This window comes from Pristis pectinata, chromosome 1 (assembly GCF_009764475.1).
Source record: "Pristis pectinata isolate sPriPec2 chromosome 1, sPriPec2.1.pri, whole genome shotgun sequence".
Classification (NCBI taxonomy): domain Eukaryota; kingdom Metazoa; phylum Chordata; class Chondrichthyes; order Rhinopristiformes; family Pristidae; genus Pristis; species Pristis pectinata.
Genome location: NC_067405.1, coordinates 20,314,695 through 20,339,306, shown reverse-complemented (window position 1 = coordinate 20,339,306; position 24,612 = coordinate 20,314,695). Strand labels below are relative to the sequence as shown.

The window sequence follows — 24,612 nt, the reverse complement described above, 5'->3', positions numbered from 1 at the left end:
GAGTTAGTGGCGATTTAGCTGGATATAATGGTGCCAGTAAATTGTGCAGCTCATATTATGGATATTCTGTAATAGCTTTAACTATATCAGTGGCAAGGAAAGGCTTTTCCAAACCTCCAGGTCACAAACAATAGAGAAAAGAATAAACCAGAAAATTTTGGAACAGAATCACGGTAAGACTTTCTATTAAGGGTTGTCCAAGGTCTGCTTGTCAGCACGTGGCTTTGGATCTACAGGTGGGGTTAGCTGGGGTGGAGGGATGGTGTTGTGGGGAGACATCCCTACTTCATTGAGAGCGCTTCTGAGGTTTGAGCTCAAGTCTCATCAGAATGGAGACAATATTTCCCTGCTTCCTACCCAGGTTACTGCTGGTAATGGAGGCTTTTGTGTTTTTCAAAGTGAAGGAATGTTGCATTCTTCGAGGATGACATTCCTTGTGTAAATACCAAAAGAAAATTCTGCAGATCCAGGAAAACCAAAGAGGGGAAAAAAATCATGCTGGAAGTGCTCAAAGTCCTGAGAGCATCATGATGCCCAATGTGTATTTCCAACATTATTATTATTATTATTATTATTTTCAGGCACATTACTTTGCAATTTACCTTCAACTTCTAGAGATGAGAATAAAATAAGGAAATCAAATTGCTGCATTTCCATAACATTATGATATCTGCAGTTAAACATATGCAGAACAAAATGTTGCTGTAACTCTTTACTTTGCAGTGACAGACTTCCATAGATGGGTGTAAATTGTGCTTCTGAATGGGGATGATTTATGATACTTAATTTGCATAAGTGAATGATAATGATCACTGTTCAGATTCCTGCTATATTTAGAGCAAAGATGTTAAACCTGTTGTATGTTCTTTACTATCTCCATTAAAATGGATCGGAAATCTATGTTAAATAAATACAGTATCTTGCTCCCTCTACTGGTAGCATTTAGACTTGCCTTTTATTTGAGGCTGCAGTTGGATTTTTCTCTTGAATATATGCCCAGAAGTATTCGCACATACACAGAACCTGATTTCTTTTTAAATATAGAAAAAATGCAATGGGATCTTTTAACATAAATTTTGTCCCTAGTGTGTTGAAAATATCTGTTAGTGGCTGGAGAACTAAAGTTATCTTCAACAGAATAAACCTAGCAGTTCCCGCACACTTGCTACATTGAGAATTGAAGGTGAAGTATAACTATCCCCTTTTGATAAACTTAAAGAGAGGGCACTTCGATGCTAATTCTGTTCAAATCAGTTTGCTCTCCTAATTGACAAATAACTTGTCTTCATTTCTAATACCACCATGTTCAATCTTTATAATAGCAACTTCAATTGACAGATATTTTGGCAATAATTCTTTTGAAACTTTCCACATTTTATCTGGTTCCATCATGAATATTTTATTAATAACACTTGTGAGCAGTTTTGTGCATTCTCTAAAATTGTTTTTCTTCTCTCCCATACTCCAGATGAGGCACTTCATTTAAATTTTGCATTGCTTCAGGCCATTGGTATGCAACAGCAGAGGGTGAAGTAAGGCATTCTCCTCCTCATTTCCTTCCCTTCCTACCCTCTTTACTCCATTCCTTTCATTCATGAGTCATAGTCTGAGGATCCCAAGGCCACTGTAGCATCCCACTGTTGCAATGAAATGTACTTACACCGCAGGGGTCAGAGGTCATCTTGGAGATCTTCTGGTGACTGATTACTCTCGACCCACTGAACCACTAAAAAGGCTTTATTGAGAAATATTAATAAATGATGTCCAGACTGGACAACTAAGGTGACAGAAAGGAATTTATCTCCCAACCAGAATTTGGGAGGGGCAGAAAGATTTTAACTATGTTGTTAATAAAGCCAAACCATCTAACCACCACCTTGGTCTCCCAGATGGCAGAAATGAATGGGGTGCTGGAAGAAGAGTTCACGGTTGCTCGTCTGTATGTAAGCAAAATGAAGTCTGAAGTCAAGACCTTGGTGAAGCGTGCCAAACAGCTGGAGAGCACACAGCTGGACTGCAATAAAAAAATGATTGAGAATGAGCGGGAGTTAGCAGCATGTCAACTCTTAGTGTCACAGGTGAGGAAACTTGCCACTTGTTTCCAGCTCTACAGAGGGTTCAGGATTTAGAATGTAAGGGTTTGGTGAAAATGGAGTGTCCTGAAGCCTGGACCATTGATCAGAAAACAGTCGCTTGCATAGTGCTATGGCAGTTGATGATTTTAAATTCAAATAATTACGTAAATCTGGAATAAAACAAAATTGTGCTGTGGTGCTGATCATAAAACGATTCTGCAACAAGCCCACCTGGTTCACTCACTTCTTTCAGTGAAGGAATCTGCCTCCTTGCCCATTTTGACCTTTGTGACTCCAGACTCCTCCTGTCTCAGGAGTGAACAATATATGCCAGCAACGTCCCATCCTATAAACTTTTCTTCAAGAAAAAGATATTCTTTTCTAAAAATCTAAATACACCACCTGTTTACACCCTTGTGAAAACTTTTCACAGATTTGTTAAAAGCTACATGTACATATCCATTCTATGATATTTTTTTCAATGATCCCTGTTAGCATGTCTTTAATAATAAATTCTGGGATGTTTCCATGTTGCTAAATGTATGATTGAGTTCAGTAGAACTGGGCTCTGTAAGTGTGGTTTTAAATGCTTTATTTGCAAGAGATTAAGGAAGTTTAGTTTTTTAAATAAGTTTTTGAGCAAATTCAACAGCTGCAGCCAAATGTTTTGTGTGCTGTGGTTGCCAGTACTCCATGGAGACGTGTTAGGATATGTCTGGAAAGGGGCTGGAGATGACGGCTCATTTTCTCTCCTATAAACATCTGACTTTTGCTGGATGTCACCCCAGAGCAAATTTCATGAAGTAGTAGTGTAAGGGATTTGATTATAATTGACCAGTCTGTGGTGCATGTATCAGTGCACTTTGGAACATTTGTTAATGAGTAATCAGATATTTCTGCTGACTTCTTTGTTGGATGGTTTCCCTTTGTTTTTTTTTAAATTGCCCCTCAGTACTTTGATGCAATGTTTCATGCACTAATACTTGTATGAAAGTTAACTAATTCCTTCTATTATTCAGATGAGCTTCAATGATAACTTAAATGTATTTTAAATAGTTAAATTGCAAAACTGTTGGAGCTGGTTCTACAAATGAAGCTATCAAAATTTGGGTCTCATTAATGTTAATGTGTCTAAAGTATTTGCTTTATTTGTCTCTACCAATAGTGCATCATAATGAAGGCATGAATGTCATATAACACAAGATAAATGGGGTTATTTGCATTGAAATTTTAATTACAATTGCAGTTGCTTTTTAACCTAAATGTTACAGACACAACTTAGATATTCATGATTTTTTCAGATCCATTTTCTGTGCTAAATATATTTATGAAGAATCTCAAATGCCAGCTGCTACCTCTGGCAATTAGTCTTTCACCCCTCTCCTTTTTATCTCCCTTATTATCTGATGGTCCCTCTTTGTCCCCTCACACTCGACCCTTACTTTCTTCCCTGTATGCCCTCTCCATATTAACCTGTGAAAAGGCTTGCAGATATCCAAAGATCTCTGTGCATGTCACTCTGAGGAGGGTAAGCAAGCATCTTATTGAAATTTGGGCTTTTTTGGTTGATTATTAAGAAAATAATAACTCTACTGAGTTCAAAGAAGGTCACTAAGTCTGGGATTTGCAGCGTTGTGCCTTGAGGGGGCTCATTTTTTGTTTTCCTAATATTTATTATTTTGGATCTGCCCCCTGGGAAATATGTTGATGTGTATTTTCAAAGAATTCATGGCATCTTCTCCCCTCTTCTCTTGTATTCCTTGTATGCTATTAACTTCCCCACTCCATTGACAGGCACATGCAAGTTCCTGCTTCCCTTGGTGAGGCAGACATTTGGGGACTTGGGAGATCTGGGAAATGGAAGGTCTGGGCAGGAATGTGGACTAGGTAGAGGATTTTGCTAAACGTTGGAGCAGTGGTAACAGACTGTACGATCTCCTACCATTTCTATTCCATGTTCTTATAAGATCTTAGTGCTGTGTGGGGGAAGGGAGGAAGCAGTCTGTCTCCCCACTAAGATTTGCTATTTGGTGAGGCAGTGTTTTTGTTGTTTGTTTGAAAAGCTGGCTGCTATCGTACCAGTGGGAGTGAATTACTTCGGTGAAAAGGTGGCTTCCCTTAACAAAAGGAAAAGTCAAAGTAGTGCATTGACAAAAGGGCAATTGTGCTTGGACTAATCTGCAAGCTATCAAGTTCCTGGTAAATGAATACATGAAATTACAACAGATCTGCCATTGTGCTGGAAGTATAAGGAATTGCAAATGCTATTGTACATCAGCATGCCTTCCATTTGTTTGAAAAACTGTATCATGCGAGTGGGCATTTTGAGAAGTGTAATGTAGATAGGATAGGTAGAGTCTCTATTACACACAATGGATGAAACTCTGACAGTGAACTCTGTCCAAGATCCAGGTTGAGCTCTTACTTAGGGACCAGGATTTTACTAAGGGGTTCAAAGCAGCTGGTGGATTGTGGTAATGCATGCCTCTTACATTCACCTTTTGTGTTATTAATCTTTTAAAAGCATGAAGCCAAGATAAAATCACTGACAGATTACATGCAGAATGTGGAACAGAAGCGAAGACAGCTGGAGGAGTCTCATGATGCACTGGATGAAGAGTTAGCTAAACTTCGCGCCCAAGGTATGCATTGGCCTGCAGCTTATGTAATTCAGATACTTTAATCCACTTGATCATTTATCTCAGGATAGTGCAAGTTTTATTCTGTCTCTGATTATTATACATCATGATGCATGTGTCAATCAAGACAAAAACATACTGTTTGTTTTAGGAAAGCACCTTTCTGAAAGATACTAGAAGTTTTAAAATTCCTCCCAGTGCCTCGGGGGATCAGGGGTGGGCAGAGGTGGGGTCGAATACTTAGTTTTGCACGAGAACGCAAAGGTGGAAGAAAATTATTTAACTCTTCAGAGAAAAGGAGAAAGGAACCATAGCATTACTATACCTGACTGGGAAATGGAGTTTAATTCGGATAAGAGCAAGATGTTGCATTTTGGGGAAACAAATTGGGGTAGGACTTCCACAGAGAATGGTAGGGCCCTGGAGTGTGTTGTGGAACAAGAGGGACCTGGGAGTACAAGTACATGGTTCCTTGAAAATGGCGTCACAGGTAGACAGGGTGGTGAAGAAGGCTTTTGGCACGCTGGCCTTTGTCAGTCAGGACATTGAGTATAGAAATTGGGATGTTACGATGCATTGTACAAGACGTTGGTGAGGCTGCATTTGGAATATTGTGTTTGGTTTTGGTCACCTTGCTTGTAGGAAAGATGCCATTAAGTTGCAAAGGCTCTTATTCTCCTGTGCTCCAGTGAATAAAATCATGAGGGCATAGGGTGAATGTGCTGAGATTTTCACAAGGATGGGGTATCAATAACTTGATGTAGGTTAGGGTGAGAGGGGAAAGATTTACTAATTGGAACCTGAGGGGCAACTTTTTCACCCAGAGGGTAGTCCATATATGACTAAGCTGCCAGAGGAAGTGGTTGAGGCAGGCATTTAAAAGGCACTTGGACAGGTACACAGATTAGATTGGTATAGAGGGATATAGGCCAAACGCGGGCAAATGTAACTGGCTTAGCTGGGAATCTTGATCAACGTGGACCAGTTGGGCCGAAGGGCCTGTTTTCGTGCTGTATGACTCTAACTGAAATTAGTAATTGAAGACAGACTTGAGTGTAATGAAAACCGAACATGCTGGAAACACTTAGCAAGTTGGGCAGCATCTGTGAAAAGAGAATATTTGTAACTTTGTGCTTGTAACTGTTAGTCTAATTGTTCTCGTTAACCTATTTGGTCTCATTCTATCAGAAATATTCTTTTTGTTCTATCCATCCCTCCATCTTGTCTGCTGCTGAAAGCCAACTCATTTTCTCCCTTTCCCAGTTCTGATAAAGGGTCCTGGACTAAAACATTAAACGCTTCTCTTTCTACAGATACTGCCTGACCTGTTGAGTGTTTGCAGCATCTTCTGTTTTTACTTCAGGTTTCCAACATCTGCATTTTTTTGATTTTCATTTACTCTTGTGTAAACTTGATATTCATGTTTAACCTGGTTATCAAGTTGACCTAATCAAGTGAACTCCTTTCTACTGAGTAATCTTTGACATTATGTCAGCTTTTATTATGCTTTGCTGGATTTAATTGCCTCAGCAGAGTAAAGGTGCCCACTTACACTTTTCAAATCATATTTGAAATCATAAACCTGGAAATAGATTAAAATACATTTTCCTTCATTGCAGCTGATAGTTTAAAAATATCTAGCACATGGTGCTTATAAGCTGTTAATGCATGTGCGCAGTTAATTGTCTTGTAAAATTGCTTAATAGAAAAGATGCACGAAGTGACCTTTCAGGACAAAGAAAAAGAACATCAGACCTTGCTTCAAGATGCCAATGAAATGAAGGTAATACATTGATTTGGTGCATTGCTGTAGATGTTTTGTGGCTCCTTATTATGAAACTGGAAGCAGACAAAGGAAAATATGATATCTGTGCATGTTTTGTACACCTTATCAATGCATGAAGTCATTACTAACCTCTAATTAATTGATAAAGGAATATGTTACTTGGTTAAAATGATTCCTTTTTCTTCTAGCCTAGCAATCTTCATTTTCTGTAAAGCGTATGACATCTGCATCACTCCAGGAAAAAATAGCTCGTGCTATCAGTGCCAGAGAAACAGACGATATACTGGTGCCATTTTATGGAGACCGTGATCTTAATTTTAACTCCCAGGTGCAAAGATGGATGTCTTGCTTTGGTGGCAAACATCTCAGCTGTTTTTTTTAGCCAGGGCTTAATTTGTATGATAACTATTTCTTCTTGATGGAGAGGCTGAGATAGGGCAGTTAGCCTAAAAAAAATTATAACCTGTCCTTTTGGGAGTGAATTCAGAGAAAGCCTTTAGACTTGTGACCCCACAATATTTTTGCCTCTAACCATGACGACAGGGATGGTTAACAAGCATTTTCATTGTTAAGCTTCTAAGAAAGGCCCTTTAAGCAAAATGAAGTATTTCTCAGCAGTTTTTTACATAGTTAACAAAAGAGGGTTGAGTAGTAACTCCGATATACCAAGCTTCAAAACTGGCAACATTACCATCAGATGTGGGATGGAAAATCCCTGCACATAAGTTGCTTTTGGGATCAGGATGTGAGAATTGAAACCTCCCAAAAAAAAAACCCGACAGATTCTATTTGAGTATTCGGTGTATGTAGGGAACCAAGAGTCCAAACATAAGTAGGCAGCAGGAATTCAGTGACCTCTAAATTATTTGGTGTCTTCATGTAGAAAACCTTGGAAGAGCAAATGGAGAGCCATCGAGAGGCCCACCAGAAACAACTGGCTCGCCTGAGGGATGAGATTGATGAAAAGCAAAAAATCATTGATGAACTGAGAGAGTGAGTATTGACTGGACTTCAGAATGAAGCTTACCATGTGTGATGCACTAAGCTCCATATTTAGCAAGTGCCTCCATCAAATCTTCTTGACCTCTGTGTGCTTTGAGGAAGTATAACCCCAGCTTCTCCAGTTTATCCACAAATATCCTTTTGCATCTTTGCTGTGGGTGGTGTTGAAATAAGATAAATTATCCAACCAAGTAAGAAGGTTACTAAATGAGAAAAGGCTTGACCCATCAATGTTCATCCCTCTATGGCTCTTCTACATTGTTCCCATAACAGCATATGCTGTGCATTGAACAGTATCACAGCTTTAGCATCCAATAATCTGTTTAGTGGATTATTATGGATGTTTATTACTCAATAAAGACCTTCCTGTGGTCTTTTTTATATTTATTATTTGGAATTGGTATTTATTGTTCTTTTAGATTATTTGGACGCACAGAAGTTTACTGCATAGAAAGTGGCCCTAACTAATCTGTTGTCTTTCTGGTCCCATAAAATGCTCCCTGTTAACTGGAGACACAAGACTGCAGAGGCTGGAATCTGGAGCAAGAAACAAGAAGCTGGAGGAACTTGGCAGGTCAGACAGCATCTGTGGAGGGAAATGGACAGTTGATGCCTTGAGTCGAGACCCTTCATCTGGACTGATGAAGACTGATGCCTGACCTGATGAGTTCTTTCAGCTTCTTGTTTGTTGCTCTCTGTTAAATGTTTATCTAAAAATCAACTGTCCTCAGTTTTTCCTCATTCTCTTGTACCATTCTTCAGTGTTGGCACTCCCTTATGAACCGAAGTTGTAGGCCTTAGCAGTGATTGCAGGGAGTGAAGACAAAATCTAGGCTGATACTTGGAGTCATGGAGTACTACAGCACAGAAACAGACCCTTTGGCCCATCTAGTCCATGCCACCTGATCTTCTGCCTAATCTCATCTACCTGCACCTGGACCATATCCCTCCAAACCCCTCCCATCCATGTACCTATCCAAATTTCTCTTAAATGTTACAATTGAACCCGCATCTGCCACTTCCGTTGGCAGCTCATTCCAACTCGCACCACCCTCTGAGTGAAGAAGTTACCCCTCAGATTCCCCTTAAATATTTCACCTTTCACTTGAATGATGTTCGGAGAAGGTGGATATAAATATCTGTATCCACTGTCTTCATTATCCAAGGAAGATTAGCGAAGCTTTACAGGTGTTGAATTGTGTTTATCTCCAGTTGTAATTAAACAAATTAAATGGTCATTTGTCTCGGGGACAAAATGCTTGTTTTCTTTCCATCCCATCCCCACTGTAGCAAAAAGCTGTAACTTTCCTTCCCCCACACACAGTCTCCCTATGACAAATCATAGGCCTGATTGGACTAATAGCCATTGACTTTTCCACACTTGTCTAACCCTAGCCTGGGACCAATAAACCATGTGGCACCTTTTGAATCAAGAGTATGTACAACATCCATCTGGTTGCTTGTAGGAGGCAATTGCACCTCTACTGCAATGTCCATTAACCACATTTTTTAGGGTGCACTAGAATTTCTAAGTCTTTATGTTAACTCTCTGGAAAGGGGTCTGAGATTTTAACCTCCTGATTCAGAGGCAGAATTTCTACCATTGGCCCTATGTTGAATCCTTCAGTTGATGGTGTTTTAACAATTGTACAGCATTTGCATTAGACCATATAGACAAAGGTGCCATCATTGGGCTTATTATTGATCTGTCCATATCGGTCGCAAGACTATTATCTATTCCAGTGTTAAAATGGCCATAGGATTTTGAGATTGGTAAAAATATGGAATTACTTTTAGTTGAAGCTAATGGTTTTTCACAAATGTCTCCATCTGAGTGGTTATTGTGATTACTTTTGTTACTGTGACCATTGTTAGGACGATATCTTTTTCTGCAGAATTATACATTAATCCTGGAAAGCAAGTGTTTTTTTGTTCATTGTGCAAACACATGTGATTGTATTTCGATACATTTTGCTCCACATGGAACGGTTTACGTGTGTTGATTTGACATTAATTTGTTTGTGGGGAAGAAATGCAATTGATTAGAAAAAGGACGATGAATCTGCAGCATAATCTTTTTGGAAATGGTGTGTTGATTTTTATAACCTTGACAGGACCCTGAAGTTGCTTGAGTTTAATAAATATTAACCAATTATACAATAGTATAATACCCGAGGAATTTTAGATAAATAGTTACCTAAACTAACAATGTTTATCTTCTTTTAAATATCATAGTTTGAACCAAAAATTGATGCTGGAGCAGGAGAAATTGAACTCTGATTTTGAAAAGTTAAAAATGGAAGAGCAGGGAAAAAGTGTGGAGCTGCAGAAACTTGTGTAAGACTTTTTTTTTACATAATATCTTTTTCACACCATGAGAACTGTTATTTAATGGTTGCTGTTTCTTCATGTAACCTGCAGTTTCCACTTGATACCAAGTTACCCAGAAGTTGGTCTGGAGCTCTCGCTGTCATGAATAGTAGTCATTATTATCCACACTGGCTGTGTTTTGCCAGCTGTCAGTAGTCAGCAGTTTTTAGGTGTCTTGCTTGGAGAGGTGCAATTTCCCAAGAAGAGAGTTGAAAGGTAGAGGGAGGGAAAATGTATAAAGTTGTTAGTTCTGTGTGTAATGTGTTACCTGGGGAAATACCTGCATCTCGGGCATGCTTGGGACATCGTGAGCATCTTAGAAAGAGACATTTTTTAAAACAGAATTCCTAATTCGGTCATAGATGTGACGATGCTCAGCAACAATTTGGTCATTACTTAAATCAAAAAATAATTCATGTTGTCCAGGCAAAACATCCTAGTTCTGGTCTTCTCATTCCCTTTTCTGTTCTAGTTGTGATGTGTGATTGTCTGTACATCTTTTGCAATAACAATTTTTGTATCTGTTGTGTACAGTTTGTATTGGACTTCTTGTTTGCTCAGAGGCTGACTGCTGATACCCTCACCAGTCTGCTTACAGTAATAGCATGACAGTTAAAGGACCTTTATAATTAATTATTATTTGGCTTTTTGTTACTTGAAGACTGATGTCTTGTAATGTGATCTGTTTACCTCTATCTTGGTAAATCGTAAGACATGAAAGCATGAAATTATTTTCTTAATAGGCTGTCAATCTCAAATGAAATCTGACTCCAAATAACTTTTATGTCCTGCTTTTAGACTTCTTAATGACAAAAGAGAGCAAGCAAAACAGGACCTCAAGGGGCTGGAGGAGACAGTTGTAAGTTTCATTGTGAAACGTATTGGATTTTTAATGGACTCACTTCAGAACAAACTAGCCCCCTCCCCAATTATGTAACTTAACTAAAGTTTAAGACCATGTTTCTATAGAATAAAGACTACACCATGTGCATGTCATGTCTGTAAAATCTCTTTCCACTTACAACTTTCCCAATATTAAATCCATGATTCCCAGCATGTACACAGAATACAGCGCAGCATGAAATCATTGTTAGCATTTTTTTGAAAGAAACCCTGCAATTTCAATTGCCTAGTGGTGCATTTCTCCACTTCAACCAGTTTAACTACAATGCAATCTGTTGATAAATTGAAACATTGTGTAGTTTACAGTAACTGGAAAGTGGGTGTCTTGAGAAGGGAAGTGTTCATTGGTGATCATCAGTAATGTCTTCCCAACAGAAACATCTGACCCGTCACTTACTAAATTTCTTGTGATAGCAGAGGTGGGGTGGGGTATAATTTTTCTGTACAACAGACCAAGATCCTGTTCTGCTCCGCAAATGCTGTTTGCTCCATTGTATATTATAATTGCAACTTTTTTTTAAACAAATGGATGTTTTTCTTGGATATGGCTCAAGTCAAACCGTGATTTTATTTTTATTTCTCCTCCCCCCCCCCCCACTCCACCCAAATTAAATTACACAATTTTCCATTATTCAGCTGTATTTGCAAGTCTTTGTTGTTGTTGGCATTTATGTTCTTGAATTTTTTGAATATTTGTACATGTGCAAAATTAATGATTGGAAGAACAAGTTTATTTTAAATCTGTTCTCTCAACAAAATCTACTTTATTTTAAAAGGCAAAAGAACTCCAAACACTCCACAACCTCCGAAAACTTTTTGTTCAGGACCTCACCACTAGGGTCAAGAAAGTAAGTTGACTGATGTATTGCACTGTTTTTTTTATTATATATGGTATTCTGTACAAGTCAATTGTGGACTTGGTACTGGTATTGGACTTGTTTACAAAGGTTATCTTTAATGAACCAGGTTTATTTTCCTCAAGTTTAAGCTGAAACATTCAGAAACTACATCAAAACCAGAATGGATACAATGTGAATTTTAGGAGTAGTTTTCATAGAGAGTATTAAATACTAATGTTTTAAGTTATCAATCATTGAAACAACTGTATGGAAACTTGTAAGGTGGCAAATTTGTCTGAACTTGTTTCTGGCTCTGGGCATAAGATGGCAACGTGCATCTGAACTAGTGGGCCCAAAACTTGATAGCAGTTGGTCCTGAGATCACAGCAGAATAATTAGGTTGAATCCCAATAATTATCCAGTGTTGGATCACCTCCACAGGCAGTCCACTGGATGGCAGTGTCTTCTTATTAATCTTGGGCAAAGGAGGATGGCATCAGTGGCTGTTGTGACTCCTGTGGAGTTGTGGAAGCATTTCAGTTCCTACAGGGATATAATTTGTTTAAAAAAGTTTTTCTTTGTTTGAGAATGTTCAGTACTCATAGTGATCTTCCACTCTCTTCAGTCAAAGTCGAGTTTATTGTCATATGCACAAGTACATGTATGCACAGGTGCAATGAAAAACTTACTTGCAGCAATGTCACAGGCACATAGCTTCATATAAGCAGCATTCATAAGAAAAAAAGATAAATCAAACATAAGTTATACACAATTTTTTACAAGAAAACACAATTAGAACAAAAAAAAATAAAGACCATTTTAGTGCAAAGTGGTTATAGTCTTGCTAAACTGTAATGATTAGGGCTTTGCAGGTTGGTTCAAGAACTGAATAGTTGAAGAGAAACGGCTGTTATTGAACCTGGTGGTGTGGGACTTTTCTGAGAGCTGTCTTTTTTTAAAATACCTTACTTGATACAATCAGGGAACCTAATGCCCATTTTGGGTGTCACCCTGTGATAGCTAATCAAAATCGAGGTATTTGCCTTTTGGAGTGGGACCAATGCTTCAGATTGTGGCAAGGCTGTCCCACTGAAAATTGGTATGGTTTCTGTCTGTTGTATGCCCAACAAAAACAGGTTCATTTTCTTGTATTAATGTGAGATTCAACAATAGCCCACATGCCACTTGTATCTGTTTTATACCAAGATTTTGAAGTGCAAGGTACCACCTCGTGGGGCCAAGATGAGGTTGATCAGTAAGAATTTTAGACTGTTGTTTATTTTTGGTAATTGGAAAATAATTTCTTAAACTCAGCAAGTTGTTAGGATTGCTAATCTATTGCCTTTAAGGAACATGGAAGTAAATCCAATGGTAATTTTCAAAAGGAAGGTAGCCACTCTAATATTGGACTGAACCTTAAGAGGAAAAGCATTGTGGGGTTATGTGGGAAAACTAATTGGCCAGCTTTTCCAGAACCTGTCACAGTGGGCCAGATGACCTCTGTACTGTACAATTCGATCAGGTAGAAAATTCCAGTAGAAGTGAATTTCAGAAACTGAATTCAAAGTGCAAACTCTGTTAGTCAATTGCACTTGCCCCTAGATTCTGCATTTAGAACATGCAATCAAGACTAAAGTCAAGCTACCCTCTTAATTCTGATTTTCCCTTTAATTCCATAAACAGTGATGGTTTGTAGAAGAATCATATAACTTCTTCAATAATCAGCACCTTTTTTGAGCTGTTGAGCTATGATTTTGTGTCCCACGTCTCCGTTGGCCACATAATATTACATAGAACATTACAGCACAGTACAGGCCCTTTGGCCCACAGTGTTGTGCCGACATTTTATCCTGCTCTAATATCTATCTAACCCTTCCCTCCCACATAGCCCTCCACTTTTTCCATTTTTCTATCATTCATGTGACTACAAATGAATATCAATACAGTTTATGCTGAGAGAGATGCTTCAGTAAAGGTTTAAAAACCGTATCTCCCTCTAATTATACTAGTCTTACTCCCAAACATGGGTGATGTGTTTCTAAATTAAACCTCAGCTGTAAAGTTGGGTCAGAAGGTTGAAGCTATAATTTTGATTGTTTCCTTCCAATCACGTGATTTGCAGCTGCTGCAGATTGATGGTTTTGCTTTGCATTTCCTCAGAGCACTGAACTGGACTCAGATGATGGAGGGGGGAGTGCTGCACAAAAACAGAAAATATCCTTTCTTGAGAACAACCTGGAGCAGCTTACAAAGGTTCACAAACAGGTACGAGGATGATTTGTACAACACTCTGAAATTGTTGACATTTCCATCTCCAATATCAAAGCTGCTTTTTGATTGAGAAAACAGTGTATTTGCCTAAATTCCTCCATGTCCAGGTTCTCAAAACATGCTGCCATAAATTTTGTTTCAGCAAGTCAAAGTATTAACCTAATTATAGCTGCAACTGCTTTTTTTTAAAACAACATTCAGAAGTACCTTCTAAAAACAGTACTTTTATGTAGCAGATGATTTCCATTTACTATTGAAATTGAACCATAATTGTTCACTTTTATTATTCATTTATCTTTTTGATCTTTCTTTGCATAATTTTCTCTTATTGACTTTGTGTGTTAAAAGCTACCTGTAGTTGTGGACTAGATATCTATAATTCTCCTGGAGCATCTGGACAGTAAAGACACCTACATTAGATTGTTGTTTATTGACTATGGCTCTGCCTTCGATGCTATAATTCCAAGCAAACTCATCACCAAACTCCGAGACCTAGGACTCAACACCTCCCTCTGCAACTGGATCCTTGACTTTCTGACCAACAAACTGCAATCAGTGAAGTCAGGCAGCAACACCTCCAGCATGATTATTCTCAACACTGGTGCCCCACAAGGCTGCATCCTCAGCCCTCTACCCTAATCCCTATACACTCATGACTGTGTGGCCAGATTCTGCTCTAACTCCATCTACAAGTTTGCAGATGATACAACCATAGTGGGCTGTATCTCAAATAACAATGAGTTGGAGTACAGGTAGGAGATAGAGAGCTTAGTGACATGTGTCATAACAACAACCTTTCCCTCAATGTCAGCAAAACAAGAGCTGGTCATTGACTTCAGGAGAGGGGGTGGTATACATGCACCTGTCTACATCAATAGTGCTGAGGTTGAGAGCTTCAAGTTCCTAGGAGTGAACATCACCAATAGCCTGTCCTGGTCCAACCATGTAGACGCCACAGCCAAGAAAGCTCACCAGTGCCTCTACTTCCTCAGGAGGCTAAAGAAATTTGGCATGTTCCCTTTGACACTCACCAACTTTTATCGATGCACCAGAGAAAGTATCCTATCTGGATGCATCACGGCTTGGTATGGCAACTGCTCTTCCCAGGAGTGCAAGAAACTGCAGAGAGTTGTGGACACAGCCCAGTGCATCACAGAAACCAGCCTCCCCTCCATGGACTCTGTCTATACCTCTTGCTGCCTTGGTGAAGCAGCCAGCCTAACCAAAGACCCCACCAACTCAGGTCATTCACTGTTCTCTCCTCTCCCATCAGGCAGAAGATACAGGAGCCTGAGGGCACATACCACCAGGCTCAAGGACATCTTCTGTCCCACAGTGATAAGACTATTGAACGGTTCCCATACAATGAGATGGACTGTTGACCTCACAATCTACCTTGTTTGACCTTGCACCTTATTGTCTACCTGCAATGCACTTCCCTGTAGCTGTGACACTTTACTCTTTATTCTGTTATTGTATTTACCCTGTACTACCTCAATGCACTGTGTAATGAATTGATCTGTATGAATGGTATGCGAGACAAGTTTTTTTTTAACTGTACCTTGGTACAAGTGACAATAATAAACCAATACCAATAACTCTTAGCCTTGTTAGGAAGTTCCTCCTTGGTTTTGCCCCTTTGGTCTCCTCCAGCCCTAAAACTCTCCTGATTCTGGCCCCTTGATTTTACCAGAATTTAATCAATTTACTAGTGGCGGCTCTGGGTCTGAATCTCCTTTTGTGATCCTCCCTGCCTCTTCTTCCATTTAGATGCTCCTTAAAAGTTACCTCTCTGTCCAGGCTTTTGATCTTGTGCACTAATTAGCCAGAATGTGCTGCTAATCTGTGGTGTGCATGTCAGCACATTGCAAACATCTGCAGTGGTGCACTGTAGCACAGAAATGCAGGTACATCTGTCCTCTTGCTCCATTCCTGGACTACCCGTTGAGTGCAGGGGCATTTCATAATATCCCGGGCTAAGGGATTGATCTGGCCCTTCCTCATAGCTGCCATATCTGGCACTGCCCCATTCATTTGAAAGGGGTCACCGATCTTCATTTTAAACAGAAAAGTGAAGATAAGCAGTTTATTTCCTTTCTTTATATTGTACAGTATTCAATATACATTGATTAAATGCACTTTGAGTTGATTTGTATTGCTTATTTTTGTTTTTTTACTTTGCAATTTTTCAGGTGTTTATAAATACCTCTGATCATTGACATTTGTAGACAGTGTAAAGAGCATCTGGAAGCCTGAGTTTTCAGAGGTCATCAAAGTAGTCTATGGGTTGGGCCTTTCTAGCAGCTGTGGCCTAGTTGCACTAGAAGTCCACTGCATTTTGTGGAATAAACAAAGCAGCCTGCCGACAGGATTATGGGAGCTGCGTGGCAACAAACGTTAATATGTGTCCTGTGGCTGCTGTAGAAGTGGGGGGGGGGGGGGGGGAAGCTTGATGGTTCGTTCAGAGGAAATTCAATCCCCTCCAATATCTCCTCATGTGGACCTGATGTCAGTTTCTGTCTGATACTTCTGTGAAGTGCCTCAGGGCAACTTGCTACCTTAAAGGTGCTGTAGAAATGGAAGTTGTTGTTATGAAAGCTTTCTCATGACCTTCTGTTTTTCTTTCCTTGTTATCCCGACTCTTCTTTGTGCATGTTAAATTTACTATTGGTGTATACAATATACTGATGAATGATTGCAATATTTTCACACATTGTGACTGAGAGTTAAGTTCATCGATCAGAATTTTGAAGTTACCTGTTATGATGATACAGAATTTTAGCTATTAAAAGCCATTGGCTTATTGTATACTGTGCTATTCCAGGTGTTCCTATTCATAATACTAATTGGGGCTAATTTTGACTTTAAGGGATGTAACGGCAAATGAACAATTTTAATCTCAATCTTTGCTTTGTTTCCATTGACTGGAAATGAACATTAGGACAGAAGTGCACTACGAGGCTGAACAACCCATGCCCATTTCATACCATCAGCCAGAGTAGAGATTGACCATGGTTACCCTGTAATCCATTGTCATCTACTTCGTTCTGTTTCCCTTCCAGCTGGTTCGTGACAATGCAGATCTTCGTTGTGAGCTTCCTAAGCTGGAAAAACGACTTCGGGCTACAGCTGAGAGAGTTAAGGCACTGGAGAGTGCATTGAAGGAAGCCAAGGAGAGTGCAATGAGGGAACGCAAGCGTTATCATCAGGAGGTCGACAGAATCAAGGAAGCAGTACGGGCCAAAAACATGGCCAGGCGGGCACATTCAGCTCAGATTGGTGAGAGGCTTTGTTGTAGTTGTGCCACCTGTGATTTGTATTTGGGTTCTGCATCCTTGGGTTGGAGGATTTATTAAAGCAAAGATTGCCAGAAAAGTGTTCCCCTGAAAAGGCTCAATGTTTCTGACTGTGTAAATGAATATAATGTAAAAGCAAGCAGAACCTGCAGTAACTAATCTGTTAGCTGCAGTACTACTAAATTGAATCATGCTTGACGTTAGAATGATTTACATGAATGTTGTGCTCCTTGCATATATGGTCCCAACACAATTGACATAGTAGGGATGTGGATGCTGAGCAGAAACAATGGAGAAATAGTGGGGGAGGAGATAAACTGAACACATTTTTTAGGAGGCATTTTGAAAGGATTAAAGTGAGCAAGATAAAATGGTTTGTAGCTAGCAAGGCTTTGCATGTATAAGACTTATTAGACACTTGTCTGTATACAGACCATATTAGAAATATGGCTATGCACCATATCTCTTAGGAATATAAGCTACTTGAATGTCGATCTTGGTCAAAAGATGATTCAGTGGCAGTGATCCATGGTACTTTGCATTCTCCCAAATAGTAAGAAGTGCAGTTGCCCTTAGAACTTTGTAAACTTCCAGCAAAGGTTTTTTTGTATCTGTTGATAATAGTTTTTCTACTCTGATACCATTCCAGTCAAGTTGGTTTTCTTTGAAATGGCTGGGAAAAACTGCTCTGGCATAAAGTGCTAGGCAGGAAGTTACTGATATAGAATGCCTGATTTTACTTCCTTTTATGTTGTTGGGAGGAAACTAGGGCACCACTGGTGCTCAGTTCCTTTAATTCAGCAAACAAGGTTGGGTGCCTCCATAATGGAGAGAGGTGATTTGCAGGAGAAATGACTTTGTTACATTTTAGACCATATTTGAATATAATTAATTTGACACTACCATTTTGTTTCATTTTAGCAAAACCTATTCGTCCTGGCCATTACCCTGCATCCTCTCCAACAGCCTTTCATGCTATCCGTGGTGGTGGAGTATCTGTGACCTCAAACCCTAGTTACTATCAGAACAAGGACAAGTAGTAAGTAGCATACAGCCCATTCAAAATGGAGGGGATAAATCTGTGGATTGACTTAAACTTGTTTGGAGTTTTCATCATGTAGGATGTGCTTCTAAAAAGATGTGAGAATTGCTTGGTGTTGAAAGATTAATTTCTTTGCTTACATAAAATTAGAAACTGCTTCTGGCAATATTAACGGATGAATGCTTACTAAATGCGGGTGATGTTTTTGTCTGCCATTGTAGTTTAGTTCAAAAACTGTTAAAACCAGTAAGTTCCTAATGTTACATTAATATGGTTGGCCTCAACTTTGCTTGCCAATAAATCCATCTTCCAGTGTTTTCTGTTGCTCAGAAAAAACTAAATCTGCTTTAAAGTGTGAGCTTTCCATTGCTGTGTTTGGTCAGCTTCTTCGTTACTCAAGCGTGCCCACCAGTTGTTCTGTTCTCAGCACTGATTGGTTTGATTTGAATTTGTTTTAGTTGGAAGATTGTGTCCAGTGTTGACATTTACATTCTGGGCCTGGCTTGTTATGGAAGGGGATGGAAAGAATTTTGAAGGTTGCCCAATGAACAAACAAGAAGAAATGCTTGCTTGCTTGCCTTCTGTCTGTGATGAGTGGGGATCTATACATAAGGTGAAATGCTTCTGTGCATTAGGTTGTAGCTGCTTTTATATATGTCAGTCTGGAACTTAGCATTTCAAAATCTATGGTTACCACAGTCCCTGCTAATTGTTCAACTATTTCTTGAACAGTATCAACTTGTCATCCATAGATTATCCAGTTATGCCAGCAATCAAAACATCTTTTTTAGAAAGCCACAGTGCTGGGGAAGAATCCTTCTGCTCCTGTGATGTTCCTTATACAATGTAATCTTAAGGAATGTGACTCTGACCAAGCCATTATCAAGTGTATCTCATTCCCTCAACAACATTTCCAATTCGGTACCAGTGACATAAACATAATGAAACTCCAGACTGTGCTTGAAATGTATTTTGGGGACAGGGTGTACCTTAGTAAATTGTACAGTCTGCAGATTTATTTGATCAATATTGTTTGGCACATTAGATTTTTTTTGTTCATTTGGCAGCAATCAATTGTCTGAGTCAAGCAGCTTGATGCAGAAAGCAATAATGCTGACTTAATATGCCAGCCAAAGGCCATTGTTATTGCCCACGTGTACTGTTATGTCCTTTGGATGAGTTATGAGTCTGCACTGCGGTAATTTATCTCTTAAATATGAAATTGCTGTCTGCATACAGTCCTGTTGGTTTTGAGAGAAGAGCCACAATGTAATCTGATTGGATTGGCAACCATCATTTGTGACTTAGTGAAAGCTGTATTTGTTCCATTGACTGACTTAATCTGCATGTTAGCAGCACTGCTACAAAATGTCTCTTCCACAGATGATGCTTCATCAATATTAAAAGAGCTAGTGTCTGAAATTAAACCCATAATTCCTCAAAGTTAAAAGTCCTTTATGAGAAATGGAGAATGTTGGTAACACACAGCAATCCTCAGAACAGAAGTTTGTGTTTCAAACTTCACGGATGGACAATATCTCCAGATCTAAAATGTTGATCTTGGTTTTCTTCTGTTATCTTGCCGATTGAGTCAGCCTTGGCGCAGTGTCAGTTCTTGTCCAAGTCCAAACATGATGCATTTGGGCAACAATCCGTAGAGACTTGAGTAGAAAGTGCAGGCTGGAGCAATATTATGAGAGGACTCCATTGTCCTTTGGTGGAGAGAGGGAGCAATGGGACCACAGTGGTCATGTTTCTGGTCCTGTACTCTAGAAGCTGGACTGAAGACCCATCAAAATGAGTTAAATTCCCATGGTTGCTGGGGAATTTAAATTGTTAATTAAATAAAGTGTATTGTAATAAAACTCCATTTAATCCACCAACATCAGTAGAAAAGTCTACCTGTGTTGCCTAGTTTTCCCTACAGTTCTACAGCAATGTTAGTCCCTAATTGTGCTATGAAATGGCCAGAGAAGTCACTAAAACTGAGAGTAATTATCGATTTGTCAATTAATGCTGACCTTGCCAGGAGCAGCCACATCCTGTGAATAAATGAGAAAAGAATCCTGACTGCTCTCCAAGGATGTAAAAAATTTCATGGGACCATTTAATGAACATCGACAATTCTCCCATTATCCTTCAATCAATGCCACCAAAAAAAAGAGTTCACAGAACAGTTGTTATTTCAGAAAATCTTCGAATTGTAAAATGTTGACCATGACTGAGTGGTGACAGTCTTGTCCCTGTGTCAGGAAGTTGTGGTTTCAAGTCCCATTTCAGAGACTTGAGGATAACATTCAGGCTGACTGACCAAAGCTGCACGAAGAGATTGCTACATCATCAGGGAGATATCCTTGATCTTAGGTGGGGTGGGAGCAGATAGATCTTCATGCTTGGGAAGCTGTGGGAAGTAGTGGCAAAAATCAGTGCTAAGGTTGTAGCTCCAAGAATAGGGATGCAGTACTGATGCTTAATCTAATTAATGGTGTAAAGGTGAGTGAGTTTAGTCTTGAAATAGTACTTTTAATAACTTCACCCTATACAATGCTCAATTCTTTACATCCTCACCATCTATCTTATCAATGTCGAGCGCCTTTATTCATATGATTTACCCCACCCACACAACCTTAGCATTGGTTCAACCACAACGCTTAGCTCTCAAACTACCATGGCCATATCCTTCATGTTTCCCACACTCAGTGACACACTAAATGATTTCTTGTAGGAGAAGATTACACACAGCAGCAGCAACAGCAAACACAAGAGTCAGAGGACCATCTCTGTGCATGCTTTAACCCCCATAGTGTAGATGATACTATTAGCTATCATGTGAAGGACCATGTCTGAAGCTATGGCCACCAGAGAGATTGATGTGGTTTCTTATGCACAAACTTAATTCTCCTCCTCTCTTCCCACTTCTCATCCACAATCTCTTTCGACTGAAGTTGTGGATGAAGAAGCACATGCATCATATTTTCTCCTCCCTTTTATCATGTTAAACACCCAAGAACTAGAGTCCTCCCAGTGAGTGGTAGAAGAGGAAAATGGCAGTGGAGGTGTTATTTCTAAGCAACTAGCTTAAGGGATTTACTCTCAACATACTTGGAAGCAATGAGACACTAGGCACAAATACACAGTTGCCTAGATAGGGGAAGGATTGAGCAAATTGTAACGTGTGTGTGTGTGGCGGGGGTGGAAGGTCATCCACTGGATATGCAATGCAGGGGTTGGATAAGAACTCTGAGAACCCAGAGTACAGAGAAGGTCTGATGGCAGACAGCACCGGAAAGCCTGCCAGAAAGTCTGAATATAATGCCAAGGGTCATGGAATAGTGCATCTCCTACTGGGCAGTGCAGAGCTTGGAGCTTGTGGACCCTACCATCAGCACGCCTGTGGAGCATGACGTGATGTGGAGCTGGGTAGGTGATAATTAGTTGCCATTCCACCACCAATGGCTTCCATTAGAGGTCCACATTCAGCAGTTGGAGCTCAGTCTGTTGCCTTGTAAGCTCAGATGTGACTCTAGAGAGAAAGGGGGAGCAATGTGCCACCAAGAATTGCTGTGGGATAGTGGAAGTGCTTCCATGGTGTCTGAAATCTTACCCTGAGCAATCTCTCTCCTACTGCTGCCTTGCTTTTCTGCCTGTCAATTACTATAGCCCAAATCAAACTGCTGCAGTCTGAAACTGGGCCTGATTGTTGCAGAGTTGTTATACTCGTGGGTTTCAAAGGGCTTCTGAGATCAGTTTTCTTGAATGAAGGGAAACATCTTGTTGCCCTATTACTGCTGATGCTGCAGCCATTGAGGAAGCACATCTGAGCAAAGAATAGGCAGAAACGCACTGAGGTTAGCCAGGAAGGAAATGTGTATCGAATGCCTTGTTGCAGAGTGGGGAAGTGTTACTGGTGTGCTGGGGAATAATCAGATAGCTTGGAACCCAAGGAGAAAGGGGCATCCATGTTGCAGCCTCCCTTCCATTTCCTGTTTCTCCACTTTTAGTTGCAGTTTCTGCCACCTGCTCCTCCTTTTCCTCTTTCTTGTGATTATGCCTGTTCAGCTTCTTGTTTCATAGGTGGTGACAAGGGCCACTTCCTGATCACCACATAGTATACCACCATCACCCTTGATATCATCTTGGGTGACCACTGGAGTGTTCTCCATAGCAGTCCAGGTAGCAGAAGCATTGCCTGAAATACCAATAGTGTGCTTTATAATCTTCCTTTCTGGCTTGCTGTGTCCAGGTCCGTGGGTACTACTCAGTAGCCAGCCTTTGACATGCTGTGGTGGCTCAGAAGACAGCTGAAGATGGGGGGATTAAAATTCCTTTTGCTTTGTGTAAATGTCTGTGTTTACGTAAGCAAGAGGGATGAGATCGATCACACCCTGAAACTTGTGCAAATCATCTTCCGTGCTCTGGCTACTACTGTTTGGTGATACTGTTTGGTTTCCCTTTGTATAAAGAGACCCTCAGTGGCCTCCATTGTACATCAATATATGGCAGCTTGAGAGATGTTCCATCCCAGGAACAGACTGCATTACAAGTAAGTGACATGTTCAATGCTGTCCTTTTCCTCCTTTAATGAAAAAGTTGGCAACTTTCACTTGCAGCCTTTTTACCATTGCTTGTTGAAGGAAGAGGATTACTCCCTCTAGTCCCTTGGCCTCCTGGTAGGGACCCTCTCCCTCTTTCAACAGCTTGTCCATCTCTGTGTGGCCCTCTTTCAATCTACTTCATATTCAGTAACCAGAGGAAGCAGGACCAAACTAACCACATCTGGAAGCAACTTATTTCAGCATAAGATTTTATAAAAGTACTTAATGACCAGCCAGATCATTCCCTGTAGCATATTCAAATATTGGCCAAATTCAGAAAGCTCAAATCCTGAACATTTGCACCAGGAGACAGAAAATATGCAAGTTAAGTTGGGTCAATTCAGTGGGTTTGCACAATTTAAAGGTGGGAATGGTAGCTTTAACTTTACACTGCCCCCCATGCTGCCAGCAGCCGTGAGAGACAGACAAAGAAACTGTTTGCTGTGATGGGGTTTCTGCACACAACTGTGCCTATTTGCATCATAAACCCCATTTTCCAGCCTGGTAGCAAGAAATGCCCATGAATTAGTTACTGCTTCCTCTCCAGGTGCTTTACCTGCATGTTGGATTCGTACAGGTATTTAAATTGTGGTTTGCTCTGGGACTAGTAGATGCTCACTGATTTTTATTTTCATACAGATTAAATGAAGTATGCTCCTTTACCACTCTACCAATGAACAGTTTTGACTGCCTTGCCTATCTTGGTAGTAATAATTTTTTCTCTCTACATTCATTATAATCACTAAATAGTTTCCTTTTGAGAAACCTACAAAGTGCATTCCCTGTGGCTGGTGAAAGATTTATTTGATGACAAACTGTTTGTTTCATCTACGAGTTTGTGTCATGAAAATCCTATCAGCTAATAGTTAATCAGCTAATCGCCTGCAACTGCTATGTTGGCTTTTTAACAGCTACTCACAATGCACTGAACACTGGCTGTGCAGCTACTGTTGATTTTTTAATAATCTTTTGACACTGCTCAGAAGAACATAAAACATTGGAGCAGGAGTAGGTCATGTGGGCCCTTGACCTTGCTCCACCACTTTGATCTGATGCTTCACTTGCTTGTTCCCCATAACCCATGACTATTTGAAATTTTAATTTAATTTTTTAAAAATTTTATTTACAGCGTGGTAACAGGCCCTTCCGGCCCAACGAGTCCGCGCCGCCCATTTTAAACCCAAATTAACCTACCCGTGTGTCTTTGGAATGTGGGAGGAAACCAGAGCACCCGGAGGAAACCCACGCAGACACGGGAGAACGTACAAACTCCTTACAGACAGCGACAGGAATTCAACCCCGATCGCTGGCGCTGTAATAGCGTTGTGCTAACAGCTACGCTACCGTGCTGCCCACTATCCTATAGACCAAAAATCTGTTCATATTGGCCTTGAATATACTCAATGAGTTGCTGCTTCAGCTGTCTAGGATAAAGAAATCCAAAGATTCTCATCCCTTCTGAGAGATGAAATTCCTCCTAATCTCAGTTTTCTCAGACACGGTAGTGTAGGGGTTAGCATAACGCTTTACAGCGCCAGTGACCCAGGTTCAATTCCAGCTGCTGTCTGTAAGGAGTTTGTACGTTCTCCCCATGTTTGCATGGGTTTCCTCCAGGTTCTCCGGTTTTCTCCCACATTCCAAAGATATACGGGTTAGTAAGTTGTGGGCATGCTATGTTGGTGCTGGAAGCGTGGCGACACTTGCGGGCTGCCCCCAGAACACTCTGTGCAAAAAGATGCATTTCACTCTGTGTTTCGATGTACATGTGACTAATAAAGATATCTTAAAGCTAAA

General features: G+C 40.1%; 1 protein-coding gene across 1 annotated transcript in view; it reads left to right on the top strand.

Moving 5' to 3' along the window:
• The window catches only part of LOC127576242 (kinesin heavy chain-like), a 116,153-nt gene that overhangs the window by 81,736 nt on the left and 9,805 nt on the right, over nt 1–24,612 (top strand). The window contains 10 exon segments of the mRNA XM_052026728.1: nt 1,890–2,078; nt 4,600–4,717; nt 6,421–6,497; nt 7,384–7,493; nt 9,738–9,839; nt 10,671–10,731; nt 11,552–11,623; nt 13,775–13,879; nt 16,948–17,164; nt 18,103–18,220. Coding sequence (XP_051882688.1) covers nt 1,890–2,078; nt 4,600–4,717; nt 6,421–6,497; nt 7,384–7,493; nt 9,738–9,839; nt 10,671–10,731; nt 11,552–11,623; nt 13,775–13,879; nt 16,948–17,164; nt 18,103–18,220 — 1,169 coding nt within the window.